This window comes from Centruroides sculpturatus, unplaced genomic scaffold (genome assembly GCF_000671375.1).
Source record: "Centruroides sculpturatus isolate CEXI.00-Female unplaced genomic scaffold, Cexi_2.0 scaffold342, whole genome shotgun sequence".
Lineage (NCBI taxonomy): Eukaryota > Metazoa > Arthropoda > Arachnida > Scorpiones > Buthidae > Centruroides > Centruroides sculpturatus.
This window is the reverse complement of record NW_019384666.1, coordinates 337578-365162: the sequence shown is the minus strand read 5'-3', so window position 1 is coordinate 365162 and position 27585 is coordinate 337578. Positions and strand designations below refer to the sequence as shown.

Here is a 27585-nt window from a genome sequence, read left to right as displayed (position 1 = left end):
AATCACTTATAATCTTTTATTTGTGACATATTACTGCTCAAACTGCTCGCCCAGGCTCAATACATCGAGAAATATTGTTTCCAGTTTTTCGATGTAACTTACTTTACTTGTATTAACTCTTAAATCACCACTCTCCTGGATCTGTCAGAGGGAAAACGGAATAATCTTACATCTATGGCTGAAGAATTTTTACAATTTGGTGTTAAATAACAAACCATTTTTTTATAAGAATATAGATAACAAGAAATTCAACTAATTCAGAACGAAAAAAAAACAAATAACCAAATTCGCTCTAGAAACACCGTACAACCAACCTCAAAGGACACAATATGGTGACTACCGCAATGCATCACAGTATCGTGTGCAGACCTCGTGTTTATAGACCTTGATTAGAGTATTCTTAGCTGCTTCTAGCAGTGAAGTACGCCTCGTATCATATCTCAAATTTTATCTATTTTAATGCCTTGATTTAAATTAATTTGTTACGTTAAAAGACTTTTTGTAATTTCTAAATTTTCGATACGTATAATATTTACATGTAATAATATTTCCTTTTTTGAAACATTTTATACTGTAAGTATTAATTTGACATTTAAAGGTGTTACAGTGTAGTGCGACTGCTGTATCTTCACAATTATATTTCATTGCTCTATGTTCTTTAATACGTAATTTTAATTGTCTAACAGTTTCATCCGTATAATATACACTGGATCACAATTACAATTAAATCTATATATAACAGTATTTTCCAAAAGTATATTTTTTTTTATCTGAGGAATTTCGGCCTTTATNTGACAATTTTCGGGAAGGAATCGTGCAGTACAGACAGCACATTTCAACTTTGTAATGGAATCGCATTTGTTATATCATTGCAGATACGGCACAAAATATTTTATTTCATCACGTAAATCGTTACCATTTACATCCCAGTTATCACCATTCTTCAGTGCTAAATCTAAATCCATATAATAACTCGTAAAGTCATCCTCGTTCGTTGTCTTTAACGTATCAAGACTCTTTGGTCAAGCTGCCAATACACCAGAAATTACTTTAAAAATCGTATCAGAAAACTATTTTCTGATGCATCTTCGACATCACCTTTCATCGGCAGTTAATTAAAACATCTTGCCAGAGAAATTGTTACAAGCTAGAAATATTTCTCAACGCCAAAGGGATACAAAAGGTTGATAATTAAAACGCAAAGATGTTATCAAGTTACAATTTCTTAAACTTTCAATTATTTGCTGATATTTTAAAACCTATGATTCATTATTTGTGGTTTTATTCTGGGCTTCTGATTAGTAGAGAAAAATTCCTTATTATCAAGAAAGTGTGCTTCACATTTACAGAGAACGATGGTCTTGTCTGTGATACTGTAGATTGTGATCAAACTAATTTATAAAATGTGCCCACTGTCGCAAGGGCTTGTGTATGCACCATTTAGGGATTGAAAGCTACTATTATTTCTCATCGCTTTACCTTTTCCGATTAAAGAATATTAATGTTAATAAAATCAAAAATAATTAATATTGAGAACCTACTAGATGCTACTGTCCTGATTGAGTTAATAAATAAGCTCACCGCATGAAACGACTTTTGATTTACTGGTTAGACTTCATTTCTCAAGTTTTATTAAAATATTGATGTGTTTATAAACACATCAATATTTTATTTGATATGCATTGATATGCAGTAGACCTTCGTTATATCGCGCTATTTTTTTCACCAAATTTTAAAAGCATTCGAGTCAATACATTTTAAAATATCGTTGCTATTGAATTTCTTTTTGAAACGAAATACAGTAGACCCCCTATAACACGGATTCGTATAACACGGCGAAAAAATTGCAAACGTGTTCGTATAACACGCTAAAGGAAACTCGTATAACACGGTGAAACGTCATCGCCGACTCGTGTTGCGACAGGATTGGTCAAATCTAGACCAATAGTGGATATTGCACAAACCGTTGAGTTTAAACGAGCAGCGTACCTACTAAAAACCATTTATTATTTAACGGCCATAAAAATTATATTTATATTAATGATGTCTGCAAAGTTCAGCGAATTTTTCGCAGAAAAATAACTTATCAGGAAACACATGCCCGCCGTTCGATGAGCCGCTCCGCGACGAAAACAAACTTAAGCAATGGCGTCTTCGAACGGTGCGCACTCGATAAGTAATCTTTTTTGTTTATAGCATAGTTTATATGGATTATTCCCAAAAAATTATACGTATTTTGGAAATGTTGAGTAGAATTAGTCTAGAATCGATTAATTTTATGGAAGAAGCCTTTCAAACAGCCGTAGTCCGTAAACTGCACCCGTGCTGGGCCGTGATTGGCTCATGTATTTAAGTGACTCGTACAACACGGAACTTATCTACCGTATTACGGGGGAGGATTGACTGTACAGTATTTTATTCCTATCATTGTCTTTGAAACTACCACTGCAGAAACAATAAATTCAAGATCTAAATAAGCAGAACAGGTGGATGGATTAATTATCAAATATGTGTTCCTTTTGATATTAAAAGTTGTTTATTGGTTTAAAGTACTGTCTCTTAATTTACAAGTTTGTGAATTCGAAATTTTACACCTTTAGGAGAATTGACAATACTGTCAATTTACATAAAGGTGTTAAATTTCGAATTCACGGTGTAATATGTAAGGAAAAGATTTATTTTTTACTCTAATTTTAGAAGTTTTGATAGGAATAAAATTCAGTATTGCAAAACTAAGCTTATTTTATATCAACACTTGCTGATGAAAGATTAAAGGATAGACATTCCATAGCATATATATTTGGTTAGTATAAGCCCAGAATTTTTAGTACTCGGTTATATCACGCTTTTTCTGTCTCCCGACAAGAGCGCTATAACGAAGGGCTACTGTGTTAATAATTTTTAATATAATGTAACTAATATGAAAACTATTCGTTAGGCTGTACTTAAAAATTTAATTACGGTTAATATTAAAATACTCTCTCTAAATAACAATTGTGTCGGTATTAATCATACAATATCATGGCTTGGATAACAAACACGCCATAGACCTCTCGCTGCACCTCTTCTCAAGCAGATCAGAACTCGCGTGGCCAAGCTACTGTATCACTCGTCTGCCATTAGTAGTAGTACCACATTTAATTAGTCATAATTCGCTCATTACGGTCCATAAAATGAAACGGTTTGGATGACGGTGTCATATCAAACACTACCTTGGTGCCAAAATTCAAAATCGGAGGAGGACATGGGTGTAGTACTCATTAGTTGGTTTATTTGTTTACGACATGGGCTATATACGGGAAGACTTTTACGGGAAACTGGACCTATTTAGGTGTTACTAGGGTTTTTCATTTCCCGGTCTTTTGCTTGTCCCGGGATTCCAGAATGAAAGTGAACTGTTTCCCGGGATCAATTATTTTAAAGATATACAGTACAAAATATTTTGAAATCAAATGCTATAATTATTCTTCATTTTTTAAAGTAATTTAATACTTTTTGTAACCTCCAAACTCATAATAATGCTGTGTAAGATATATATTAAAAATTACCTTTTGAATTACGTAGAAATTTTCACAAATAGAAAAAATTTATTAAATATCATATATGGTAGCTGTTTTATATATTTCCGTAAACTTCTGTCTCTTTAATCCGAATAAAAATTTCGGTAGACTATCACACAGCCATCAGGTTAGGTAGAGGAGAAGGTGGTATTATGGAACCCCATTTTCATTTTAGTGAATTGTAAACAAAGTATCATAACTACACCCACATTTTTTGTGCTAAAAGTATTGGTAACTATTACACTAAATGTTCCTAATTGGATTTTTCGCTAGTGTAACTATAAATATGTTTTTGAAGGCTTTTGTACAAAAAGTCAGACAGTAGGCTTAGATGAAACCGGGTGGTAATATGAACCTTACTGTATGTTTTCAAAAAATGCTTTAATGTATCCAAAAACAAATAGGAAAGTACAAAGAATGTTAAATAATTACAAAATTATTTACTCCAATGTATTTTATCGAAAAAGTGCTTTTATAATAGAAAAATATGACCTCCATCAACAATATATATTCCAGCAGCTCTTTTTCGATATTCTCAGGAAGAATTGGCTTTCTACCTAATGTCTTTTTCACAAATTGCTCCGGACGAATGTCTGCTTGCAAATAGACAGTTCGGAGGAGTTGGGTTCCATATTAAAAGCACCAATGGAATCGCCATCTTGAATTAACTTATGTCTGTCAAGACCAAACTTTAAAAAACATGAACATCGCACAGATTAATATGTACCCCTAAGTCTCTGGAACGGAATACATGCACCAGTGAACCTACAACTACACGATTTATATTTTAAAAATAATTAAATTCAATTACCATTCAAAACTTACAAATTTTGAAAAAAAACAAATTTGCTGATTAAATATGGACAACCGTTTAACTGAAGCGAAACGGGTTTTCCCCTTGCTGTGGATGTCTGCCTAGTTCAGTTCAGCCACATTCCACTACAGTTCGCCTTTATTATCAGTTCGAAATGGGGTGGTTCCATAATACCCGCAGTGTTCCATAATACCACATTTTCCTATACTTTTTTTATATTATATTTCCTTATGCATTTCGGGCTTATTTAATTTCTAAGTCCCTCTTCAGTAAAATTCTACAAAATACCATTTAAATACAATTATCAAATTAACAATTTTGACGCGTGTAGATAATATTTAATGACATACAAATTTTTATCATACCAAACAAGGGAACCCACTGCCTTTTAAAAATATTCGTTGTAAATTTGAGGAACCAGTTTCTACGTGGAAGAGTAGAGTATAGCTGTTGCCCTATTGTACAGTACATAGGCAGATGGTCATTTCACATATAAAATAAAATTATGATTTAATTGATAATATTTTTAGGTCATTAACTTTATTTAAAAGTTGTTACAGGTATACCTCGCCTTACGTCGGTAATTGGTTCCAGGAGAGGCGACGTAAGTCGAATTTACTTGTCTCCGAATCTACTTGTCACTAGGCTAAACCCAGTAGCGTAGCGTGGGTGTCAGACGCCCGGGCCAGAGGAAAATTTCGTCACTCCTTATTTAGGTATCTCAATTTAAAAGACTAAAATTCAGTTTTGTCACAGAACAAGCAATGAAAAATTCCGTTCTAGTGCAGCGACCTGTTTAAAATAGATCTACTGGATATTGGAGGTGTACATGAATACGAATGAATCGTACAAGCAAAAAAAAAGAAAGAAAGAAAAAGGTCAACAGGTTGCGCAGCATATCGTCGGACGAAATTACTAGTTCACACGGACAGTGAGTCGATTCCCGGACTGTCCGGACGATGGCACTAACGCAGGCGCGACGCAAATTTAGATTAAAATGGTTCAAATTTTTACAAGATATTATTATTATTTATTGTGAAATTTTGCCGCCCCCACTACGCTATGCCACTGGCTAAATCATAAATTACCATTCTCAGTTCTGTATTTTATTAATGCAGTTGTAATAATATATGGTTAATAGGGATCTATTTTAAGCTTACAAACAAATAAATTTTAGTTTTTAATATAGTACAGAAAAAAGTAATCTAAATTTACGAATGTATGTACAGTACTGTAAATACAGTACATACTTGTAAATGTATATATTTTAATATGATTTTATGTGCTTTAAATGCTTTTCTAGTTATATTACGACTTCAATATTTGAGGCGAACAGACGTAAAGTCGAATAAAATGACTTAAACTTGATTTTTATTTTTCCGTATACTTTTTTGACAAACGACGTATAATCGGGAACGACGTAATTCGAGGTATAACTGTATAATTTTTAAAACCATTAAAAAAAAAAGAAAAGTTAGCAAAGGCTAGGATCAAACCTAGATCACCCGCGTTGCGAGTTCGCTACAGAATCAGCCATTTTGCTGCACTGCCATAGTGTAAAGTCAACGAGTATATGAGCTGGATATTTAGAGCCCCTTTTCTCGGAATGTTCTATCTAGTGCGCTTTACAATTTTTCTGGGTGGATACCCTTGAGGTATACTACTAACCTGCGAAGTCTCATCCCGAACTGAATTTCCGAGACCGTAAGGTCCCCTTGTTAGTCTTCCATTCTTGGAAGTGATCCATTACGTTAATCTCAAATGGTTCTGATGGACAAGATTCTGCAATTGACTGAACAATTTTAACAATACCATATCCTACCAGTATTGTTCAATGAGACCAAAATCTGAGTCAGATAGCATAAAATAGTAGTCTAAGTAGAAACTTGTAAGTCGGCCACTGGAAATAAGTGAAAACATCATACTTAGCATAATTTTATTTTTGTTCTAACCTACACAGTTGTCAGACCGTAAAGCTAGATTTCTGCAGTTTCTGTCATAACTTTAAACAAAAAAAACTCTAGTTCGCCGCAGCCACCACCTACGTCTGTCCGCAGGAATATATATCCCGCATTGTCATGAAATGTATGAATATCTAAATTATAACAAGACAGCTGGTGTCTGTAATACATCTCTGCGTGTTATCCTAGGCAGACTTATAACCTGTTACATATCAAAAGAGAGCTACTGTCTAGCTATTTGGCTGAATGTTCTTTCATTGATGCATGAATGTTCTTTCATTACTGCTCGGGCTGCTCTTTGGAGATGCTTCTAGCCAATAAGTGCAATTCTGAAAAGGTAATATTCATACATGGTGCTTGTCATGTACTAAATGTATCATATCTTCAGAGGTAGTCGAAAGCACAAATTAAAGTCCTCAAGGAAAGCCTTATTATAGAATTGCCTACTAACTTTGGGCAGTATTCTGTGGCAGCTGTACTGATACACAAAATATTTGTACATTTTGCTGACAGGTCATTGCAAAAATAACCGTTCTCTGACTCTCTCTTTACAATAGTGGCGCTCGTATGGGAAAATAATTGACGTGAAGCCTGATTCTAGTGCGCCAGTTCTCCCATGATCTTCATATAGTCGGAGATCTTCAGAGACAATCTTCTTTTGAAACATCTTAACTCTACGTTATCCTATTCCAATGTCTCACAGAATGTGTATCTGCCTACTTGCATCACTTCACTTTCATCTATTTCACGAGAACAAAAAATGGCATATACATTGTCTTGATTATTGATGCTAAGTTAACGATAGTATGCCACAAAAGTCACAATGAGTGTATGAAAGACTGTCGTCTCTTGTAAACTCCATATTGTTGAATGTCACTGTGACGCCTTTTCACAGGATCTGACACGGGTCGTAACTACTACTTGTTGGGAGACATTCCTTCAAATGCATGACTATCTTGTGTCTTGTCGAGATTGTAATGTTTCGGCAGGCTAATTTGGAGTTTCAGGAAGCCTATAAGTACCATTACCATTCAAAATGCATTGACAAACCAGTCTTTTTGGACGAAAATATTGTCCAGATACTGTATATACCTTCCGCGCATTATTTCTAATGCACGTTCAACTCTTCCTCCACTTGTCGGGCTCTACAGTACTTGGTCTATGTGACTTGTCCAGTACGTTCATCTGTTACACTCATTGTATATTTTATATGTTCTATGTTAGAGCTTAAGCCTTTGAATTATATTGCTGTATCACCACATAACCTTATATCTTTTTACTGTAATTTGTATTTTATTGTATCTTACATTCTCTTCATCACCATTACGTACTGTATAATTTTCTCTCCTACATTGTAGTACTTACAATTTACTGTAACTGTAACCCGGTAGTACATCACGCGGAACCGGGTATGTACTACGGTATGTTAAATAAACAATGAATGAATGAATGAATGAATGAATGTCCAGATACTGTTCCACGCACAACTCAAGAACAAGAGGTCGATGGGTCCTGATTTCGCTTATTTATATACGAAATGTCGTTTTTGTGCTATCTGTATGCAGATGATCGTTAGCATCATGTTGAGCAAACAAGTGAAATTGTGCAAATATTGTTGATGCACTGTTAATTAATACACTGTTGAGCATTCATCAACAGTATCTGCACAATTATCAGGAGCGTCCATAAATTTTCCAGGTAGGGCAAACCATGATGCCCAGTGTGATGTTTGGTGAAAAGGGCTGGCATGCAGTCTTCCCCAGGATACCACAACACTTGTCATTCCCAAACAAACAGAAGCGGGATTCACCCATAAACAATACCCGATGTCATTCAATAGTCTAGTTGCGATGACGATGACATCATGCCAAGTATGCAAGCATATTAAGTGGTTAATGGCACCTGGTTGCAATGAATGCAGCCAGACTTCATGCAACCTGTTGTGAATGGTTTGAGTGGACATAGATGCACTCATTGATGGCAACAGGGCTTCAGATGTCACCTGCCATGGCAAAAGGATTCCAACAGGCTGTCCAGCAAATCTGTTAGTCTGTGCACTGTTGTGATCCACTCCCTCTTCTGTGTTTGCAGATGTTCCTGCGTCCATCATGTCACACATCACTGGTGGTACCGACATCATGCCCAACAACTGTGCATATTGACAAACTGAGGCTATGCAGTTGCAGGATAGTCTCATTCCCCAGCCATTAACTGATGGTATTCAGCTCGCTGTTGTCTCCGAGGCATTTTCAATGCTTCTTCAAACATTTGGCAGCCATAAACTCTCACTGATAGCATTTATGGCCTAAGCCAGTTGGTCTTTATAGCTCAAAACTTGGTACCACATGACCTAATGTGTTCACAAACTTAATTATTTGCATATCTCTACTGGTCCTGCAATTTACACATGGCTACGTAAATTTTCTTCAAGGTGTTAGTTACAATTTCACTTTTGAGGAGTGTAATAGAACTTTACTACTATTATAGAGAACCCAATACAAACTTCAAAAATGTCCCAAATGTGTACCACAAATAGGACCTTTTAAAGATGTAGTGATTTTAATACAACTGTCCAATTTTTGTATTTACCAATTTTGTTTGACAGAGTCATGCCATTTCTATAGATGATCTGGACACTCATAAGCAATCAACCCCAGAGAAATCTGAATTTGGGTCGAAGCAGCACAGTTTTAGTTTCTGTATGCCTCATTTAATGTTTTAATTCATTAACTAAGATGATTCAAGTTGATATCAAATCCATATTTGGAATTAGAATCACTACTCAATTCAATCTTTTTGATTTAAATTTTGTTCTTAAGCATTATTGTTATATGAATATAGTATAAGTATGGAGCATAAGTACCATTCAGAAGGCTCTTTCTTCCCCATGTCCATCATGGGTCATGAAGCTGGATGATAACCAGGACTCAACTTTTCCATGACAATCCTGTAAAAATTTTAAACTCAACTCTGAATACTAAAGAGATTGAGATCTGTTCCTTTACCATTTCAGCAATTTGACCTTCAGTTTGAATTCAAACAATTTTGATTATGTTCAAAAATTAACAACATACAACTGAAAATACTGAAATGATTTATTACATTAAAAGATAACTTTACATTTCTTACATTACAATAAACATTAGAAAAAAATATATAGTTTTGTAGATATTTTAAGAGATTTAAACATAAATTTATATCTTACAAATTATTTAACAGAAATTTATTTAACATATGAAATAAAAATTGTTTTTAAGATGTTTTACAAAAAAATTGACACATTTCAGTAAATCAATTATTATTACTCCTGTAAAAATTATGAATTTTATATTCATAAACTTTACAGAATTAAATCAAGGAATTTCAATAGGCATTTTAAAAATTAAGCTTTCAAACGTTTTTTTTCTTTAAAAAAAATCAAGTGAAATACTTAAGTTAAATTTGATTAATTCTGTAAATGTCATTCATCATGTTAATAAACAGTTCAGTAGTTTTTCAGAAGCTTTAATTGCTCATTAAATAATTATTTATGCTTTCTTTCTTTTAAAATTAATTACATTCTAAATTTTGAATTATACAAATGATGAACCATGTTTGTTTATAAAATTTTATGCAGTTATAAATAAAATCTTAAGTGTAATAGAAGTTAATACTGATTAAGTTTTCAGTGGGTTGAATGGCAATAAGTTTCTAGTAATTAATAAATCTTAACTTTCATCAAATTAAATATATATATTTTTTAATTTCACAATCTGAATATTTATTTGTATTTTAAAGTGCCTTTCTTACCCAACCAGATAATTTTCAAATGCACAATTTCAGAATAATAAAAGAAGAAAAAAAAATCCTATTTTTTATATCACTGATCATTTTGGTCTTAATTATCCATAAAGTATGGTTGACCATTTTTATCACGCCGACGGGTCAAAATTTCGCAACCTGTATCCGTAACCAGAAGAGTCTGTTCAAACTGGGCCGAACGCTTTCCGTCTTGTGTGACTGCCGTCCAGTTGTCGGGCCAAACCACCTCTCTCCAAGTGCCTAAGAGTGATAATAAGTTACAGATCATACAATAAACTTCAAACTAATTATATTAAACGACTCTATAATTCCATTATNGACTAATTATATTTTGAATAGCAAGATTAATAGCTGATTTTAATAAAGATAACTTTCTATAATAAAATAATGTAATGAAATCTATTAAATAATGAGTTAACTCTAATATTAAAGATTTCTCTAAAAGTGTAAATAGATAATTAGAAATAAACAAAATACATACCAATTTCAATAGCTTTTGTTAAGCATTCATGTGTTACTTTGACTAGCTTTTTGGACTCTTCATCTACATTCCCAACAAAAAATGTTTCATTTAAATCTCCATGAAATCCACGATGATAAACAGTGATATCAACTGAAATAAATTGTAAAATTAATATATTTTTTAAGTTTCTAAAAATACAACCTCAACATTTTTAACTAATATAGGAGCACAAAAATGCCTTGAAATAAAATGAAATTAGCCTTTATTTCATTATGTTTTCCCCTATTTCTATTAATATTTCATAAAAACAGACTTAAAAAATTAACCTTTTTAACCATTTTATAAACTCTTAAATTACTCATAAGAGTTAGATTCACTCAAAAACACTGTAGTATCTTTTCTTTGTGCATTTTTATAGATATTCCTTTCATCATTAAGTTATTTTTACATTTTTTTTATCCTTGAATACATATATTAGTTTAAATCATTATAAATATCATATGTAACATATATTATACTTACTTGCATAATGTGGTACACTTGGAGCAGTATGAAATAACCTGTAAATAAATTTTACATAAAGATAATTTTAATTTCTGCCATAGTTTACTTCTTTATAAATCATTTTTATACTTTACCTACCTATGAATGCCATGGCCACAAAAGCTTCTTACAACAGAGAAACCGTGTGCTTGAGCATGCTTCTGAATGACATTGCCAATTTCTCTATATTTCACACCAGGTTTAACTGGAAAATTAATAGTAAAGTACTAATAAGAAATTTATTCTTTATTAATACAAATTTGATCAAATACAATAAAACAAACAATGTGTTTGTTTAACTGATTAATGCAAAGCATCAGTATATTGCAGGCTATATTCATGGCCAAAATTATATCCATTACAGGCATTTGACATGTAGAGTGATTCTCTGACTAGAAGACCCAAACACTGATCACATTTCTTTATATAGTGAGAGTGTACCAAAAATGATATGAAGAGCAACTATCATTACACACTGCTGAATTAGTTTAGAAACACTTTCTGTTCAAGCTAAAAATGGATGCTGTAATCCATTCTTTAATTCCAGTTACAACAAAATGTAGTGTTGTAGTTAAAGAACTACAATATAACAAATAAAAAAACATAAAGAATTGAGTATTTCTCTTTCTGAAAATATGAACAAAGTAAAGAGACAGAAGATAGATAATTATGTTCAAGTTATAGTATTTTCCTATTCTTTAGATGACTTTCAGAGTCATTTTAGAAAATTTAATCCTTCTTAATCTTTCCATAATATTTTTATCAAGTCATTTTGACTTTTTTATTTTCAAAGCATAATATCACATTATATATACAAGCGTCCATTTTGCTTTGCATGTGTAGTGAATGAAAAAGCTGTTTTATCTTTTCTGCAGTGACCGCTTGCAGCAAACGTTTAGAAATGATTGCTAAACAATAGCGCTACATTTAGAAATGCTTTGCTGTGTAGTGATTGAGCAATATTGTATAAAGAAATCATACCATCCTTTATAATTGTTTTATTGCATTATGTTTCCTATAAAAATTTACATGCACCTACCTTATATCTTCCAAAACAAGGTCTTCTTAAAGCAATGTTGAAAATGGTCCTAAAAAACCTTAAAGCTATAAAAAAAGTTACCAAGTAATGTTTGGGTTTCCTAGTGAAAGAATTGGCCTGTATTTGACAGCCATTATGACTTACAATGGAATTAGTAAAGATAAAGAATGAAGAGCAATGTCCCATCCGTGCTGCACATAATAAATTATGGGATTTGGATCAAGTTCAAACTAAAATCCTCATGTTGGCAGGCTAACACTACTTATGTAGCTATCTGTAACTAACCATGTTTAAATATAAACAAAACAGACACAGTTGCCCCTCGCTTGTTACTTTTTCATTTTGTTACCAAGAACTCTGATAATTGTAGACTGGAAAACTTCATTTCCATTCTTCTGAGGGACTTTTATAACAGTGCGGGATGGAAGACCTTCTTTGGAAAGAAGCTTGATGCACACATCAACTTCACTTGCAACTGCTGCCTCCATTTTGAGTTTGAACAATCAAACTTAAACATTGTTAGAATGCAAAGAACAGCAACATCTACCAGTTTCCAAAATTTGATTTATATTCGACAAGTAGAACAAAAGACAGCCAATCGTAAATTTGAGTCATAATTAGCAAATCACCTGTATATATTGAAGCAAATAGTAATAAAATATATAGCCTTTTGTCTATTTACTTGAAGATAATGATAATCAAAATTCTGATCACAATAAACAGAGTGTTGTAAGCATTTTAAATTATGTTAAGCATTTATGTCATCCAGTTTTACCAGAATTAACAGATTCCAAAAGGAATCTGTTAATTCTGGTAAAACTGAATGACTATTAAGTTATGCCAACTAGACCACTATCTTAACTTTCCTTCCAGACCAATTAATTTAAAAAATAAAATCATACTGACCACTCACTGAACCTATATTAATATATTTCTAATGATTAAATTTAACATAGGATGGCAGATATATCTCTATTCCAAATATTTAGGATCTTAATAATTTATTAATTAGCCATATTGTAGTCCAATATGGCTAATTAATAAATTATTATCATTTGACAGATATTGGGTATGGCTTTGTATGTATGTAATTATATCTTCAAAATTTCAAAAAACAGACTAATTATATTTTGAATAGCAAGATTAATAGCTGATTTTAATAAAGATAACTTTCTATAATAAAATAATGTAATGAAATCTATTAAATAATGAGTTAACTCTAATATTAAAGATTTCTCTAAAAGTGTAAATAGATAATTAGAAATAAACAAAATACATACCAATTTCAATAGCTTTTGTTAAGCATTCATGTGTTACTTTGACTAGCTTTTTGGACTCTTCATCTACATTCCCAACAAAAAATGTTTCATTTAAATCTCCATGAAATCCACGATGATAAACAGTGATATCAACTGAAATAAATTGTAAAATTAATATATTTTTTAAGTTTCTAAAAATACAACCTCAACATTTTTAACTAATATAGGAGCACAAAAATGCCTTGAAATAAAATGAAATTAGCCTTTATTTCATTATGTTTTCCCCTATTTCTATTAATATTTCATAAAAACAGACTTAAAAAATTAACCTTTTTAACCATTTTATAAACTCTTAAATTACTCATAAGAGTTAGATTCACTCAAAAACACTGTAGTATCTTTTCTTTGTGCATTTTTATAGATATTCCTTTCATCATTAAGTTATTTTTACATTTTTTTNTTATTCATTATCTAAATTGATTGCATTTAACTATTTCCATTTTTGTATGTTTTTGTTTATTTTAGTTTATTTAATTTTTCCTTATTATTTGTTAAAGAAATGTCTCTCATTAAATCTCTGAATCAAATCCATATCTCATCCAAACGCGTGTTAATCTGCGAATATAAATTTGATTAACTGGTGTCAGGCCCTGACGAGGAAGAAGGTGAATTCGCCATCACCAAATTCCACTCTAAATTTATTTTAACTATAAGTCCCTCCGCACTCGATTTCCTAGGAGTAGGAAAAGCCATTCTTTTTGACAACTGAGAACTATTCTCATGGAATAGTTTGCCTATTAAGTGATACAGGAGTAATAAACTACCCTGTACCCCAGGCTAGATCTCACAGTAATAAAAATATTTTTATTTGACATTCACCATCAGTGCAAGCTGAATGTCGACATTTGATGGTGAAAGTGAGAAATAATGATATTTAGCAAATATTTCGTACATACACAAAACGACTGTGTGAATGCTGACATTCACTGGAGAATGTTGACATTCGCCAGATATCGGTCATTAACAGTAATAGTTCTATAATCATAAGACTGTCAACAACTGCTGTTTGGCAGCTAATGGTAATCCTTTTCTATTTATACATTTAATTTAATTGACAATATCACATAAATTTTTAATTTGTTTGTATATATAATGAAGCATTTTTTCATTAATGAATTACATTTTATTGATTTTGTTAATTAAAAAAAGAAAATAAATATACTCACGTGCAACAGGATTTTGGAAAACCATAATAATTTAATGGAGAAGGATAGCATTCTTTCTCAATACAAGCCTGAAAATCATGCATAAAATATGCTTTACTATAAATATGCATTATCATAGTTTAATAAAAATTATAAGAAATTGAACAAAATGTAACACAGCTATAAATATGTATTTTATAATTAATCTTAACAATCCTAGTCAAACAATAAAGAAAAATTTAATAGCCAAAAGGAGAAAAAGCATCAGTAAGCTCAGTATCAGAATTTAGTAGAACCAATCCTTAAAATTTATTTAAAAAATTAATTTTTGAAAAATATCAAAAGTTTATCTTGAATTGAAAATTGAATCGATGTTATCTGTAAAATTATTGTGTCTTTTCAATTGTTCTGTTACTGTAAAAGACCAAAATTAGAGAATGTCAATATTCTCCAGTGAATGTTGACACACATAAAATACGTCGGTGAAAGACCGAATATTTGGTTATATTATTATACATTCGAACAATCGCTGGTGTATGTCGACAAGCACAGATAAGCTTTGTTGAAGGTCGAAATGACATCCTAAAAGCCGATGTCGACAGAGAGGCGACAGTCTGTTGTCAAATCCTTTGTGGGTAGTCAGAAGTAGAACAAGGTTGTACCTCTTTTCCCAGCAACGGTTTGGTGGAAATCGCCCACTTTGTCACTAGATGGTGTTTTTGTTCTTTTGATCCCGTGAGGTGGGAATTGGATAGTTAGGTCGAGTGGCAGAGGATGAGAGGGGTCGTCGGCAATATCCGAATAAAAGACACCATTAACAGATCAGTTCATAATTTGTAAAGAAAAGTTACTTTTCATAGATGAGATTTCTTCTCAAAAAATATCACCGAGAGAAGCAGCTACAGCTAATTCGAAAAGTGGAGGGTGAGGCTATACACGCTGTCATTGCAAAAAGAAGTGTTCCACAAATAAATGCAGTTGTAAAAGCAAGGGACTCAAAGTACCATAACAGTTTAAGTTGTTGCAATAAATAAAATTGTATAATGTCAATCAAATAATTGATGTGTAAGTTTATTATTGTATTATTTACTTTATTGATTTAGAACATACTATTCGTTTTAGGTTCAACAGTTTATTTACAAGTGCCGTTACTTAAGCTTTCTCCTATTTTGACATATTAAAATGTTGCATTTTTGTCTTAACGTAATGTGAGATCCGAATAGCCCCTGGGTCTAACTAATAATTTAAAAATAAAATTAAATTTTTGTAGAAAAATATTCTTTCAATTTGATGTGAAATAAACGGTTTTCTAACGTGGGAAAACTGATAAAAGAGTCACTTCCTTTGACGGAAGTAGAAGCATCCTTTGTTTTCCACTTATCTGTTACAAATCTCACCATCCTGGGAATTGCCAACCCCTCAATAATTCCCCTTTTCATCCGTTCACGTGGGTGAAGACAAATAAGCTGTTTGGCCATAAATCATAGGATATAGGCAAAGATCTGCTTGATTCGGGGAGTACGCCGTAGGACCTCATCAAAGCCAGACGCATTCCATATAGGCTCACTAAGGCCAATGCACTTAGGAGTAGTATCGTATACATAAAGCCAACGTCCATAGACATAATTTCTCCATGTTAAAGATAAGTTTAATTAGAAACACGGAAGAGATATTTTATTTTGTGCCTATCAAGACCTCTCCATGAACAGAACTCAGAGAACTGGAGAAATGAAGTAAAATCGACCAATTAAGAAGAAGATAAAGTCAACTAAAGAGGTTATATGTTTATCATGAATTTGTGAGCTCTCTCTCTCTCTCGGCACATATATTTTGATTTATTCATTATCTAAATTGATTGCATTTAACTATTTCCATTTTTGTATGTTTTTGTTTATTTTAGTTTATTTAATTTTTCCTTATTATTTGTTAAAGAAATGTCTCTCATTAAATCTCTGAATCAAATCCATATCTCATCCAAACGCGTGTTAATCTGCGAATATAAATTTGATTAACTGGTGTCAGGCCCTGACGAGGAAGAAGGTGAATTCGCCATCACCAAATTCCACTCTAAATTTATTTTAACTATAAGTCCCTCCGCACTCGATTTCCTAGGAGTAGGAAAAGCCATTCTTTTTGACAACTGAGAACTATTCTCATGGAATAGTTTGCCTATTAAGTGATACAGGAGTAATAAACTACCCTGTACCCCAGGCTAGATCTCACAGTAATAAAAATATTTTTATTTGACATTCACCATCAGTGCAAGCTGAATGTCGACATTTGATGGTGAAAGTGAGAAATAATGATATTTAGCAAATATTTCGTACATACACAAAACGACTGTGTGAATGCTGACATTCACTGGAGAATGTTGACATTCGCCAGATATCGGTCATTAACAGTAATAGTTCTATAATCATAAGACTGTCAACAACTGCTGTTCGGCAGCTAATGGTAATCCTTTTCTATTTATACATTTAATTTCATTGACAATATCATTTAAAACATGAACAAATCCAGATTTAGAAAGTCTATACTGAATTCAGACTTTATCTTCAGAATATATTTCTAAAAGATTATGCCAATATTGTATTACTCTCCCTTTGTAATTGTCATGGTAAATAAGTTTTTGTTAATCCTATTTGTAACATTTATTAAATGAATGGCATCCATTTTTATCTAAACTTTATGATGAACAAATCAATATGACAACTTCCATTCAAATTCAAACACTGTCTAGATCTGCAATTGAGAAGTTTAGAAAGTAGATTACATAATCAGTTTCTAATTCCTGTCTAAACTATGGCAAACAAGAATCATCATCTCCACAATGAAATTTTTCTGAATGGTGGTCTAGATTATCTCTAAACTGTTGTCATCTAGATGTTCTCTCTATACTTGGGGGAATATGATGTACAGTACACTATCTACCATATAAATGCTAAATGCTTTTATTTATTTTTTTAAATACACTGAATATTATATATTACTTTTTTAAGTTTGTAATCTTAAGCAATGGATTTGTCATGTTCAATCTCTTTGCAACTGTGTTTGATTGTAAATGCAATCATCATAGAAAGTGTTAAACATTACGATCTAATGGCAAAATAGATGTCCCAAATGTCAGTTAACCATGTTTTGTTTTTAATGCTCCAGATACACCTGTGAATTTGGACCATAAACTGAATTTTGTATTATTACTGAATTTCTATTGTAATTTTGTATTATACATTTATACAATTAATTATAATAAGACAGCAATCTTTACAATAATTGACTTTCAGACAATTATATATTATGTACTGTACCTACTGTAAGGCATTTCTTTTGATTTAATACAAGGTTAAATTATGGATTTAAATCCTATTTTGAGCATTGATGTTTGTGATTACTTTCTAGAAATTATTTCAAGATATTCAGATGCTAATGCTTTTAATATACTTTAAATCCAATGAAAAATTAAAAATGCATTCCTAATGCTTGAACAGCTTGAAAATCATTTCAGAAATCCAAATCTTGAGATAAATTAACGAGTTCAAAAACACTCAGATATATTTTGAAATTATTATTATTATTATTATTATTATGTGTTGGGTTTGGTGGGTTATACTCGGTACACACCGGTGGCTGTGTACTATGCCGGACCAGAGTCAAGGCATAGCAACCAAAACAAAACTAAAATTAAATGTGTGTGTCAGTGTCTGTATTAAGGAATTTCCTAACAATATGACATGTATTCAATATAGTGGCCTTCTGTAGTGTGATGTATGTATTTCTACTCAATTGTAATGTTCCCAGGCTTTTGTGTAGCGTGTGTGGTATCACACCTGTACAGGAGAGAACAACAGGTACAATAAGCACCCTATCCATCCTCCACAGATGCCTTATTTCCTGGGCGAGTTCTGTGTACTTGCTAATTTTTTCAGTGCATGTGTTTTGTACATTGTGAGTGTTTGGAATGGCTATGTCTATAATGTATGTGATTTTATTGTGTTTGTCAATGAGTGTGATGTCTGGTCTGTTGTGGTAAATTGTTTTATCTGTGATTATGGCTCTGTCGTAATACATTTTGTGCGTGTTATTTTCCAATACTGTCTGTGGAATATACTTGTAGTATGGTTCGTGGATGTCTGCCAATTTGTGTTTCTTTGCAAGCTCTTGGTGTATTATATTTGCTACTTGATTGTGTCTATGTAAGTAATCTGTCTGTGCCAAGAGCTTGCAACCAGAAGTGATGTGTTGTATAGTTTCTGGCATGATGTGACATTTTCTGCATGTGTCATTTGTGAGTGTTGTATCTTTGAGTATGTGTTTTCTGTAGTTTTTAGTATTTATGACCTGATCCTGTATGGCAATCATGAATCCTTCCGTCTCCCCAAAGAGGCATCCCCGATCTAACCAGCTGTTTGACGCAGTTTTGTCAACAAAATCCTGGGCCAGGTCATAAGGATGCCTGCCATGGAGTGCCTTTCGAGCCCACGATTGCTTGATGGTGTCTATGCTTTTTATGTGTTGTGTCATGTCTGTATGATGTGAGTGTAAGTTTAATGGTGTGTTATTTGAGTCTGCTAGAGTTACTGCTTTATGTAACTGTGATGTTTCTTGTTTCTTGTAGAAAAACTCTCGCAGTGACTGTATTTGTTTGTAGTGAAGGTTAACTATGTCAATCAGGCCACGTCCGCCTTCTTTACGTGGAAGGGTTAATCTTTCTGTGGCGGATTTAGGATGATGTTGTTTATGCTTAGTAAGTGTTGTTCTTGTTTTCCTTTGGAGTTGCTCGAGATCTGTGTGAGTCCAATGTATAACTCCAAAAGAGTATGTGAGTACTGGGATGACATATGTGTTTATTGCTTTAACTGTGTGTTTTGCATTTAACTGTGTTCTAAGTATAGCGTTTAACCTACTTTGGTATTCTTTAATTAATCGTTGCTTTATTTGTGTATGTTCTGTTAGTTTGGCCTGTTGGAATCCTAAGTACTTGTAGAACTCGCCCTCTTCCATGGATTCAATAACGTCTCCATTTCCAAGTGCAAAATCTTCTTTCTTCAGGATTCCTTTTTCTATGTGAAGTTTTTTGCATTTGTCTAGGCCAAACTCCATTTGTATGTCCTTAGTGTATGAATGTGTGATTTGTAGGAGTTGATGAAGTTGTTTTTGTGTGGATGCATAAAGTTTTATGTCGTCCATGTACATGAGATGTGAGAGTGTAAACTGTGTTGTTTTTTCGTGTCTGATATTGTAGCCGTATTGCGTGTTGTTTAACATGTTGGATAATGGATTCAGGGCTAGGCAGAACCAGAGAGGACTCAAGGAATCTCCTTGAAAAATTCCTCGCCTAATGAATATTTCGTTTGTTTGTATGGAAGTGTTACTAACCCTGAGATGTAGTGTTGTTCTCCAGTGCTGCATAGTGTTTTCGAAGAATGCAATGAGTGATGGATGTATTTTGTACATGTGTAGAATATGTAGCAGCCAACTGTGTGGAACACTGTCGAATGCTTTTCTGTAGTCTATATATGCCATGTGTATGTTTCTGTGTTGTTTGTGTGCTTGCCGTAGAATGACTGAATCTATGAGTAATTGTTCTTTGCATCCTCTGTGATTTCTACGGCAACCTTTCTGTTGTTCTGTAAGAATGTCGTGTTCTTCAACATGTTTGTATATTTTGTTTGTGATACATGATGTCAATAATTTGTGGAGTGTTGGAAGACATGTAATTGGTCTTATTATTATTATTGAGGTACAGTTTTTTCAAAGCAGTTATTTTCAATGAAAGGGTAAATGGTTTATTTTCTGTATTAAGTTATGGTAACTGTTGATATTCAAGGCACAGAATTAACCTTATATCTACTAGACAACTAAAATAAACAGTATACTAAAATCCTATATATCTTCTGATTATTGTAAAATTACAATTAAATTCAAATATCCCAAATTACCTCATGTACTAATCTATCAATCTCATCAGTAGTAACCCCAACAGCAACAGCATTAGCAGCTACATCCAATACTTCTCTAGCTAACTGAAATTTTGTAACCACATTGTTTTAAAAAAATTATAATATTTAGATCTGTAACAAAATTATAAACTTCTTACTTTACAAGCAACTTTTAAACCTTCTATTTCCTCATCATCTAGTACTTTTATATGAGTAGAACCTTTAACTGCTTGTTCACTTAGAGGATGTCCTAGAATTAATAATAGTTATTAGAATTATCAATATTTAAATAAATTAAAAATTTAATTTAAATTATAATAAACTGAAAAATATTTATCTATTTAATTTTTAATCAGAGAAAACAATAATAGTTAAATCTGCTTAATGTAAGGGATAAATTTTGTTATCAGTTGTTTTATGTTTTTAAAATTAGCAAGTTAAAATATACTTGTAAAACTGTTTATTGTAATTGGAGATCAAACTTTTGCTACAACAAAATTCAAATGCTAACTTGACTGTACATCCTGTACCACTAATTACATGCCACCCATCTCTCAAAAGTACTATGGACTGCAAGAACTTATTTTAAGCATATATGACATGTGAACTGGTGTTTACATTCCATACCACTAATGTAATTTTTTTAGAAACCAGAGCTTCTAAAGTTCAGTAAAATAAGCTAAAATTAATACAAAACAGAGATCAACTGCAATGTAGACAATCCAAATTAATGTGTGCTACATACAATATCATTTGTGATCACATTTTGTAAAGAGTTAGGCAGTTTCAGGAATTTTAATTGTCTCTTGTAATTCTGGATTAAAAGAAATGCCAAATATGAGAAACTCATAAATCAGTGATAAACATACATTTAAACATCATGATATTACATCAAGTCAACTTGTAAATGGTTGCAGGTTATTTGTTCAATCTCAATTGAAATTAAGCTATCCAAAACCTTTTTCTAAATTCTTAAGAGCATCTTTAAAAATTATATAAAGACACTGAAAACATTTTGAACAGAGATTCTATTTTTGGAATACAGTTGTCCCTTGATGATCCGACAGGTATGGGACCAAAGGTGTGTCAGATTACCAAAAGTGTCCAGATTACCGAAAATAATTACCTATTTCGCATTGTTTTGCATTATTGTAAGCAGTAACTTACAATATTCTCTACTCCAACTGTTCAAACAGAACTGCTCACATAAAACACACGAAATGTGTGTCATCGAGTAAAAATTGGATGGGGAGATTCACATCGCAACATGCTTCTGTGCAAGCAGACACGTAACGGGGACGGGTACCTTGACGGGAGGTGCGTCGGACTACTGAGCATGTCGGATTAAAAAACGTCGGACTATAGAGGGACAACTGTAATATTAAATTAGTTTTAAAAAAAACATAATTTTAATATCTTTCTAAAAATAGAATCTTTGTTCAAAAACCTGAAGAAGATTTATTAACCAGGCCAAAAATGTTAGTTTTATTAAAAATTAATTGCTGGAAAGGTATGTAAGGTGTTTTCTGTGTCTTTATATACTGTGTGGTTCCAGTATGACACTTATTGATTTAAAAATTATGAAAAATCCTTTACATGCCATACACATTTCATCTGTCATATGCAATGAAACAACTAAAGATGATAACCCTCCTAGAAAACCTCACATTTAGTTCTCTTCCATTTTCTGTATATCAAGCACTCTTTCTATTTAACTTTTTAGCATTTAATTGTTAGTATGGTGTTAGTCAAATGTGTCATGCTTGGCTTATATAATTGTGCCTAATGCTATGTCAGACCAAGGTCAAGGAATAAGTACAGAACAATCTACTGTATTTTTGCAGAATGACCAGCATGTCAGTCTATCCAGGGGAGCCCAAACTTCTGTATGGTAAATGCTGGAATGCTGATTTAAGTGAGGTTATAGACCCCTCTCTAGAGGGTGCATTAAAAAAAACAAACAAGTTTTTATTCTAAAACTGTGAAACTGTCACCACTAGATCAAAAACTATGATTGATTATATGTTTATTTTCTTCATTTTGCCTTCTTTCCAAAAACAAAAATACTTGTGGAATTCCAAAAGTGCTGTTTTTTATGTATATTTTATTATTATTATTTGATTCAAAAACACAAAAATAAACATATTAAATGTAAGAAACTTGCTGTAAATTATCTCAGCTTACACTGATTAACTTTGGCTTTGTATGAAATTTGAGAGGAAAGTATTATTTTTAAGGTCAGGGTAGATGGTCAGTGTAGCACACACTGACTAAACTACTATTACCACTACCAATGTCAATAAGTCGTTAATTGTTTTATTATCTTATAAACCAAAACTATCTTCCTGATTTTAAGTATATCAGATTACAATGTTATCATTTTATAGTACTGGGAAGAATGTTTTCTTTAACCTTTAATTAACAACTAGTTTTATTAGATCTGATTAATTTTGTTTTAGTTGCAGTTTTACCATCATGCTGTCTCCCCATTTTTATGTGGTATGCCAGTCATTCCGCAAAAATACAGTATTGCTGTATTTTGTTTAAGGTGCTGTTTGTTTGTGTACTTGTTTTTAACAGTTTCCTGACTAAGACATGTGCTTAGTACAACATCTTTCTGTACTGTGATGTGTTGTTGTGAAACACTATTTCTAGACTTTTACAAAATGTATATGGTATGACATCTGTGAAAGAAAGTTTTAGGCATGATAAGTACTTTATCCATTCTCCACAGGCAGTTTATTTCATAAGCAAGATAAAATCTAATACAAACTCCTTTAGACTGTAGCATATATTTTAAACAAGAGAGTCTACCTAACCTAGAATGCAGACTTTGTTAACTGAGGTAATGGATCTGGTATTAAGCTGAGAATGTGTAACACCATTTCTTCTTTTTACAGAAGTGGACATGCTTATATTATAAAGCCAAGTATTTGTAAATCAACCACTCAACAAATTAGCAAATACTGTTTAGCAGTTGCCCACTTTAGATCAGATGCTGCCTGTGGGTCACTCTTTTCTTCATTTTTCCTCAAATTTTACNTACTAAAACTTAACTTACATAACATAATGTAACAATAACTTAAAAATAACTTAACACTAATTTTTTTATCTTTTCTGTTTTATATATTTTTTAAAATTTTTTATGCACTCTTTTTGCTTTCTTTCCTTCATTTCCACCAGCACTTTCACTGGATAGAGGTCGCTTGGTAAAATATCTATCCAAAGAGGTGTGACTTTGCCTACTTTTTAAAACGTTTCTAAAATGACTTAGGCAAATGTCATTACTCTGAGCAGCAATACAGCCAGTGTGAGCCTTGTTATAGTGTGTTTGTGATTTGTTCTAGTAAAGAGAAGAAGATAACTTTAACCAGTCATTTTTAAATTGAAAAAAAGGACATTTTATTCAAATTTTTAAAAATATTTTTTTCTTTTTAAATAATTATTCTGTTAATTGTTTTATATTAACAAAAGTACAAAAAATCAAATCCCAAAACATGACATTAGTTCTTTTTCAATGATTTTTTTAAAATAATAAAAAACCCCCAATCAGCATGAGCATTCATAAGGAGTAAGCATCCCCACTCTGGAAGTGTTAATGTATTTTCAAAATAAGCATAATGTTTTCTATCCCTATAAATATATTTTTTGAATTAATTAAAAATTTTACAAAGACAAAAATTTTAAAAATTAAAAGTTTTTTATTAATTCAAAATTATTAAATAATGAAAACTAAAATAAATTGAATAAAATAAAAAATTGCACCCACCACACTTATTAATTATTATTTATTGACAATCATACTATCAAAAGACAAATTTCATTCAAATGTTATGCTCTTCTATTTTTTCTGTTTTAATTTTAAGCATTTAGATAACTTTTTTCTTCTATTTTTACCACTTTCTCCTTCTTGAGGCACTAAGAAGGCTTTTTAATCATACTAAGCATTATCAGTTCTAATAGACCCAAAAATGGAAGCAGTCAAATGGGGGCTCATATATGTGGGTCAACACACACACAAAAATTTGAGCCTATCCAAAACTCAGACACCCCTGAATAGTGAGGTGGTTTCTTTCCTTTTCAGAAATTTGCAGTTTATTTTTTTATTTTTGATACAAACATCTTTCATTTTATGCAAATATATGCACTACACTCATAGAAGATTGTCTAGTGTGCTGAAAACTAATCTCAAGTTCATCAATTGCCCATGCTAAAATTTACCAAACACTCAAGTAAGATTAACTGAAGTTAATACATTAGATAACCAGTCATAATGAATACAGTTTTAGACACATTTTAGAATTATGACTAAATACAGTAATACTTCTTAAAGTTATCAAAATATTTAATAAAAAACAGCAAATATTTAAAATACTTTTAAAATTCATTATTATACAGTGTAGAACCATTAATTAAGCTGTGGGCCAGCAATCCACAAATTCATTTAAGCTGTGCAAAAAGCTTGGATCCCAATTTTTTGACACTATGGATTGTACGGACCTGGACATGGCCTCTCAAACACTCAAGACAGGTGTTGACAGCTGTCATTTGGCATTTCAAATGTCCATGATTTACGTGCTAAGCACTATCGCAGATTAAATATTTAAATGCTGGCTTATAAGTTCAAAGAGGTATTTATAGAAGATTAGCCTTTTATCTATCAATAAACAATAAAATAACTTACAATGAAATTCAAATACAGTATTAATCTGTTTTATCCATGCTGAGTATCAGCATTATGGAGTCCATAACCGATTCACACTTTACAATGCTACAAAGTTAATCCACTGTAAATCCGCAAAAAAATCGACTCGTATTTAAAGTACAGTGTATTATTTTTAATTCGATAATCTCATAAAACTTGAAATTGTATAAATATGAGTCACAAACTCAATGTAAATCACTTCAGTTTCTGAATCTATAGCATGCACATCATATTTGCTTTAAAAATTTTATCAAAAAATATTTAAGCCGCGGACCACCTAAGCCACGGTTAAGCAGTTTGGACCTCAATCACCGCAGCTTAATGGCCCTACACTGTATATGTAATTTAAATTAATTACACATCTGCTATACATAAGATAATACTTACTACTTGGAAAGGCCTTAATTTTCCAGTAAATTCATACCATGGCCAAGGATTATAAATTGATTCATTAGAAACTTGCTGAATATTTTCTGAAACAAAATATTCATATCATAAATAAAGCCATTATTTTCACTACACTATTAAAATTAATGTCATGATGATAAAAAAAAAAAATTAAATACACACAAAAATCCATCATTTTATCAATATTAAATATGTTAGTTTCATTTGTTAATTTGTTATAATTTTTCACTGTATGAGGAGGAGTAGAAATTATATGCCTGTAATGCAGATAGTACAATAGAATTTTTTTTATTACTTCTGTATGAAAATAGTAAATTGAAATATTCTTTTCATTTGTTTTTTTACAAGTAATATAAAATAATAGATGAATTGAAAACATTTTATTAATTATAAATTTTTATCAGGGTGTTTTAAGACATTTTAATCTATTTCAATGCTATGGTCATGTAATAAGATTTTTCATACTCATCATATCATAATGACAAGAACAAGTGATGAGAAAAAAGTCTGATGTAATCTGATCAAACACCTAAAAAAATATGTGATTATGGTTCTGACTTACAATTGTTTTAATAAAAATAAAAACCATTCAACTATCCAGCAAAATTCTTTAATAATTTAAAAATGTTTTCAAACGCATTAAGCGTTCNGGTTTAACCACAATTTCAAAAGTGCGGGTTATATAATGTTTTTATTTTTACTGAAATAACCAATTAATTTAATTATTTATTACTGACATAAAGACATCCAATAATCTTATAAATCAACATATACTGTAATAACTCCATCAAGCACTTTAATTACAGATGGAGTTATTACAGTGTGTGTTGATTTATAAGATTATTGGATTAGATGTGTTTATTTGATAAAAAGATAATAAAGATAGATATATTTGTATGTATTTTCTCAGAAGAATCTTTTTAAAAGATGTTTTTTTGTAATAGATGTGTTTATGTTTTTATTTTTATTTCAGATGTTTTCCGCAGGAGTACATACTAATGCAGTTTATATATCACTGATGGTAATATGCAGAAATTATTGTAATTTAAAAATAATTTATAATCTTAATGAGATAACACCAATACACATTGTACACCAACGTGTATTGGTGTTATCTCATTAAGACACATTGACACAATACACATTGTACACATTGGTGTACAATGTGTATTGTGTAAAATGTTACAATATACTTAATTCCTTGCAACATGGATGCTTTGCAAAAAGTACATTAATTTTGCATAATCATCACATCAGGAACTTTAAAATGGCATAAGTACTTTATCCATTCTCCACAGGCAGTTTATTTCATAAGCAAGATAAAATCTAATACAAACTCCTTTAGACTGTAGCATATATTTTAAACAAGAGAGTCTACCTAACCTAGAATGCAGACTTTGTTAACTGAGGTAATGGATCTGGTATTAAGCTGAGAATGTGTAACACCATTTCTTCTTTTTACAGAAGTGGACATGCTTATACGAGGGTCGTTCAATAAGTCCTTAGAAAAAGATAGAAAAACAAATTATTTTAGGTAGATTTTTTTTTATTTTTCAACATAATCTCCTTTAAGCTCTATACACTTTTCCAAGCGTTTCTCCAACTTTTTTAAGCCATCTAAAAAGTAAGATTTCGGAAGGTCCTCAAAATAGGCATTTGTTTGGGCAATGACCATCTCATTTGACGTGAATCGTTGTCCACCAAGCCATTTTTTTAAATTTGGAAATAAAAAAAAGTCACTGGGGGCCAAATCTGGTGAATACGGTGGATGTGGTAATAATTCAAACTTTAATTCCGTGATTTTGGCCATCGAAACTGCACAGGTGTGCACCCGTGCATTGTCTTGATGGAAGAGGATCTTTTTCTTTTTCAAATGAGGACGTTTTTC

The 27585-nt window shown here is 31.7% G+C and overlaps 1 protein-coding gene across 1 annotated transcript in view; it reads right to left on the bottom strand.

The window, feature by feature from the left end:
- Positions 1–10185: 10185 nt before the first annotated feature.
- The window catches only part of LOC111626659 (methionine aminopeptidase 1-like), a 34015-nt gene continuing 16615 nt past the window's right edge, over positions 10186–27585 (bottom strand). Inside the window, exons 3-11 of the mRNA XM_023370118.1 lie at positions 25673–25762; positions 20743–20834; positions 20585–20668; positions 14667–14734; positions 13462–13631; positions 11242–11347; positions 11122–11159; positions 10655–10749; positions 10186–10419 (exon numbers count right to left, since the gene is read on the bottom strand). Coding sequence (XP_023225886.1) covers positions 10213–10419; positions 10655–10749; positions 11122–11159; positions 11242–11347; positions 13462–13631; positions 14667–14734; positions 20585–20668; positions 20743–20834; positions 25673–25762 — 950 coding nt within the window. The 3' untranslated portion in view covers positions 10186–10212. The remainder of the gene's footprint in view (positions 10420–10654; positions 10750–11121; positions 11160–11241; positions 11348–13461; positions 13632–14666; positions 14735–20584; positions 20669–20742; positions 20835–25672; positions 25763–27585) is intronic.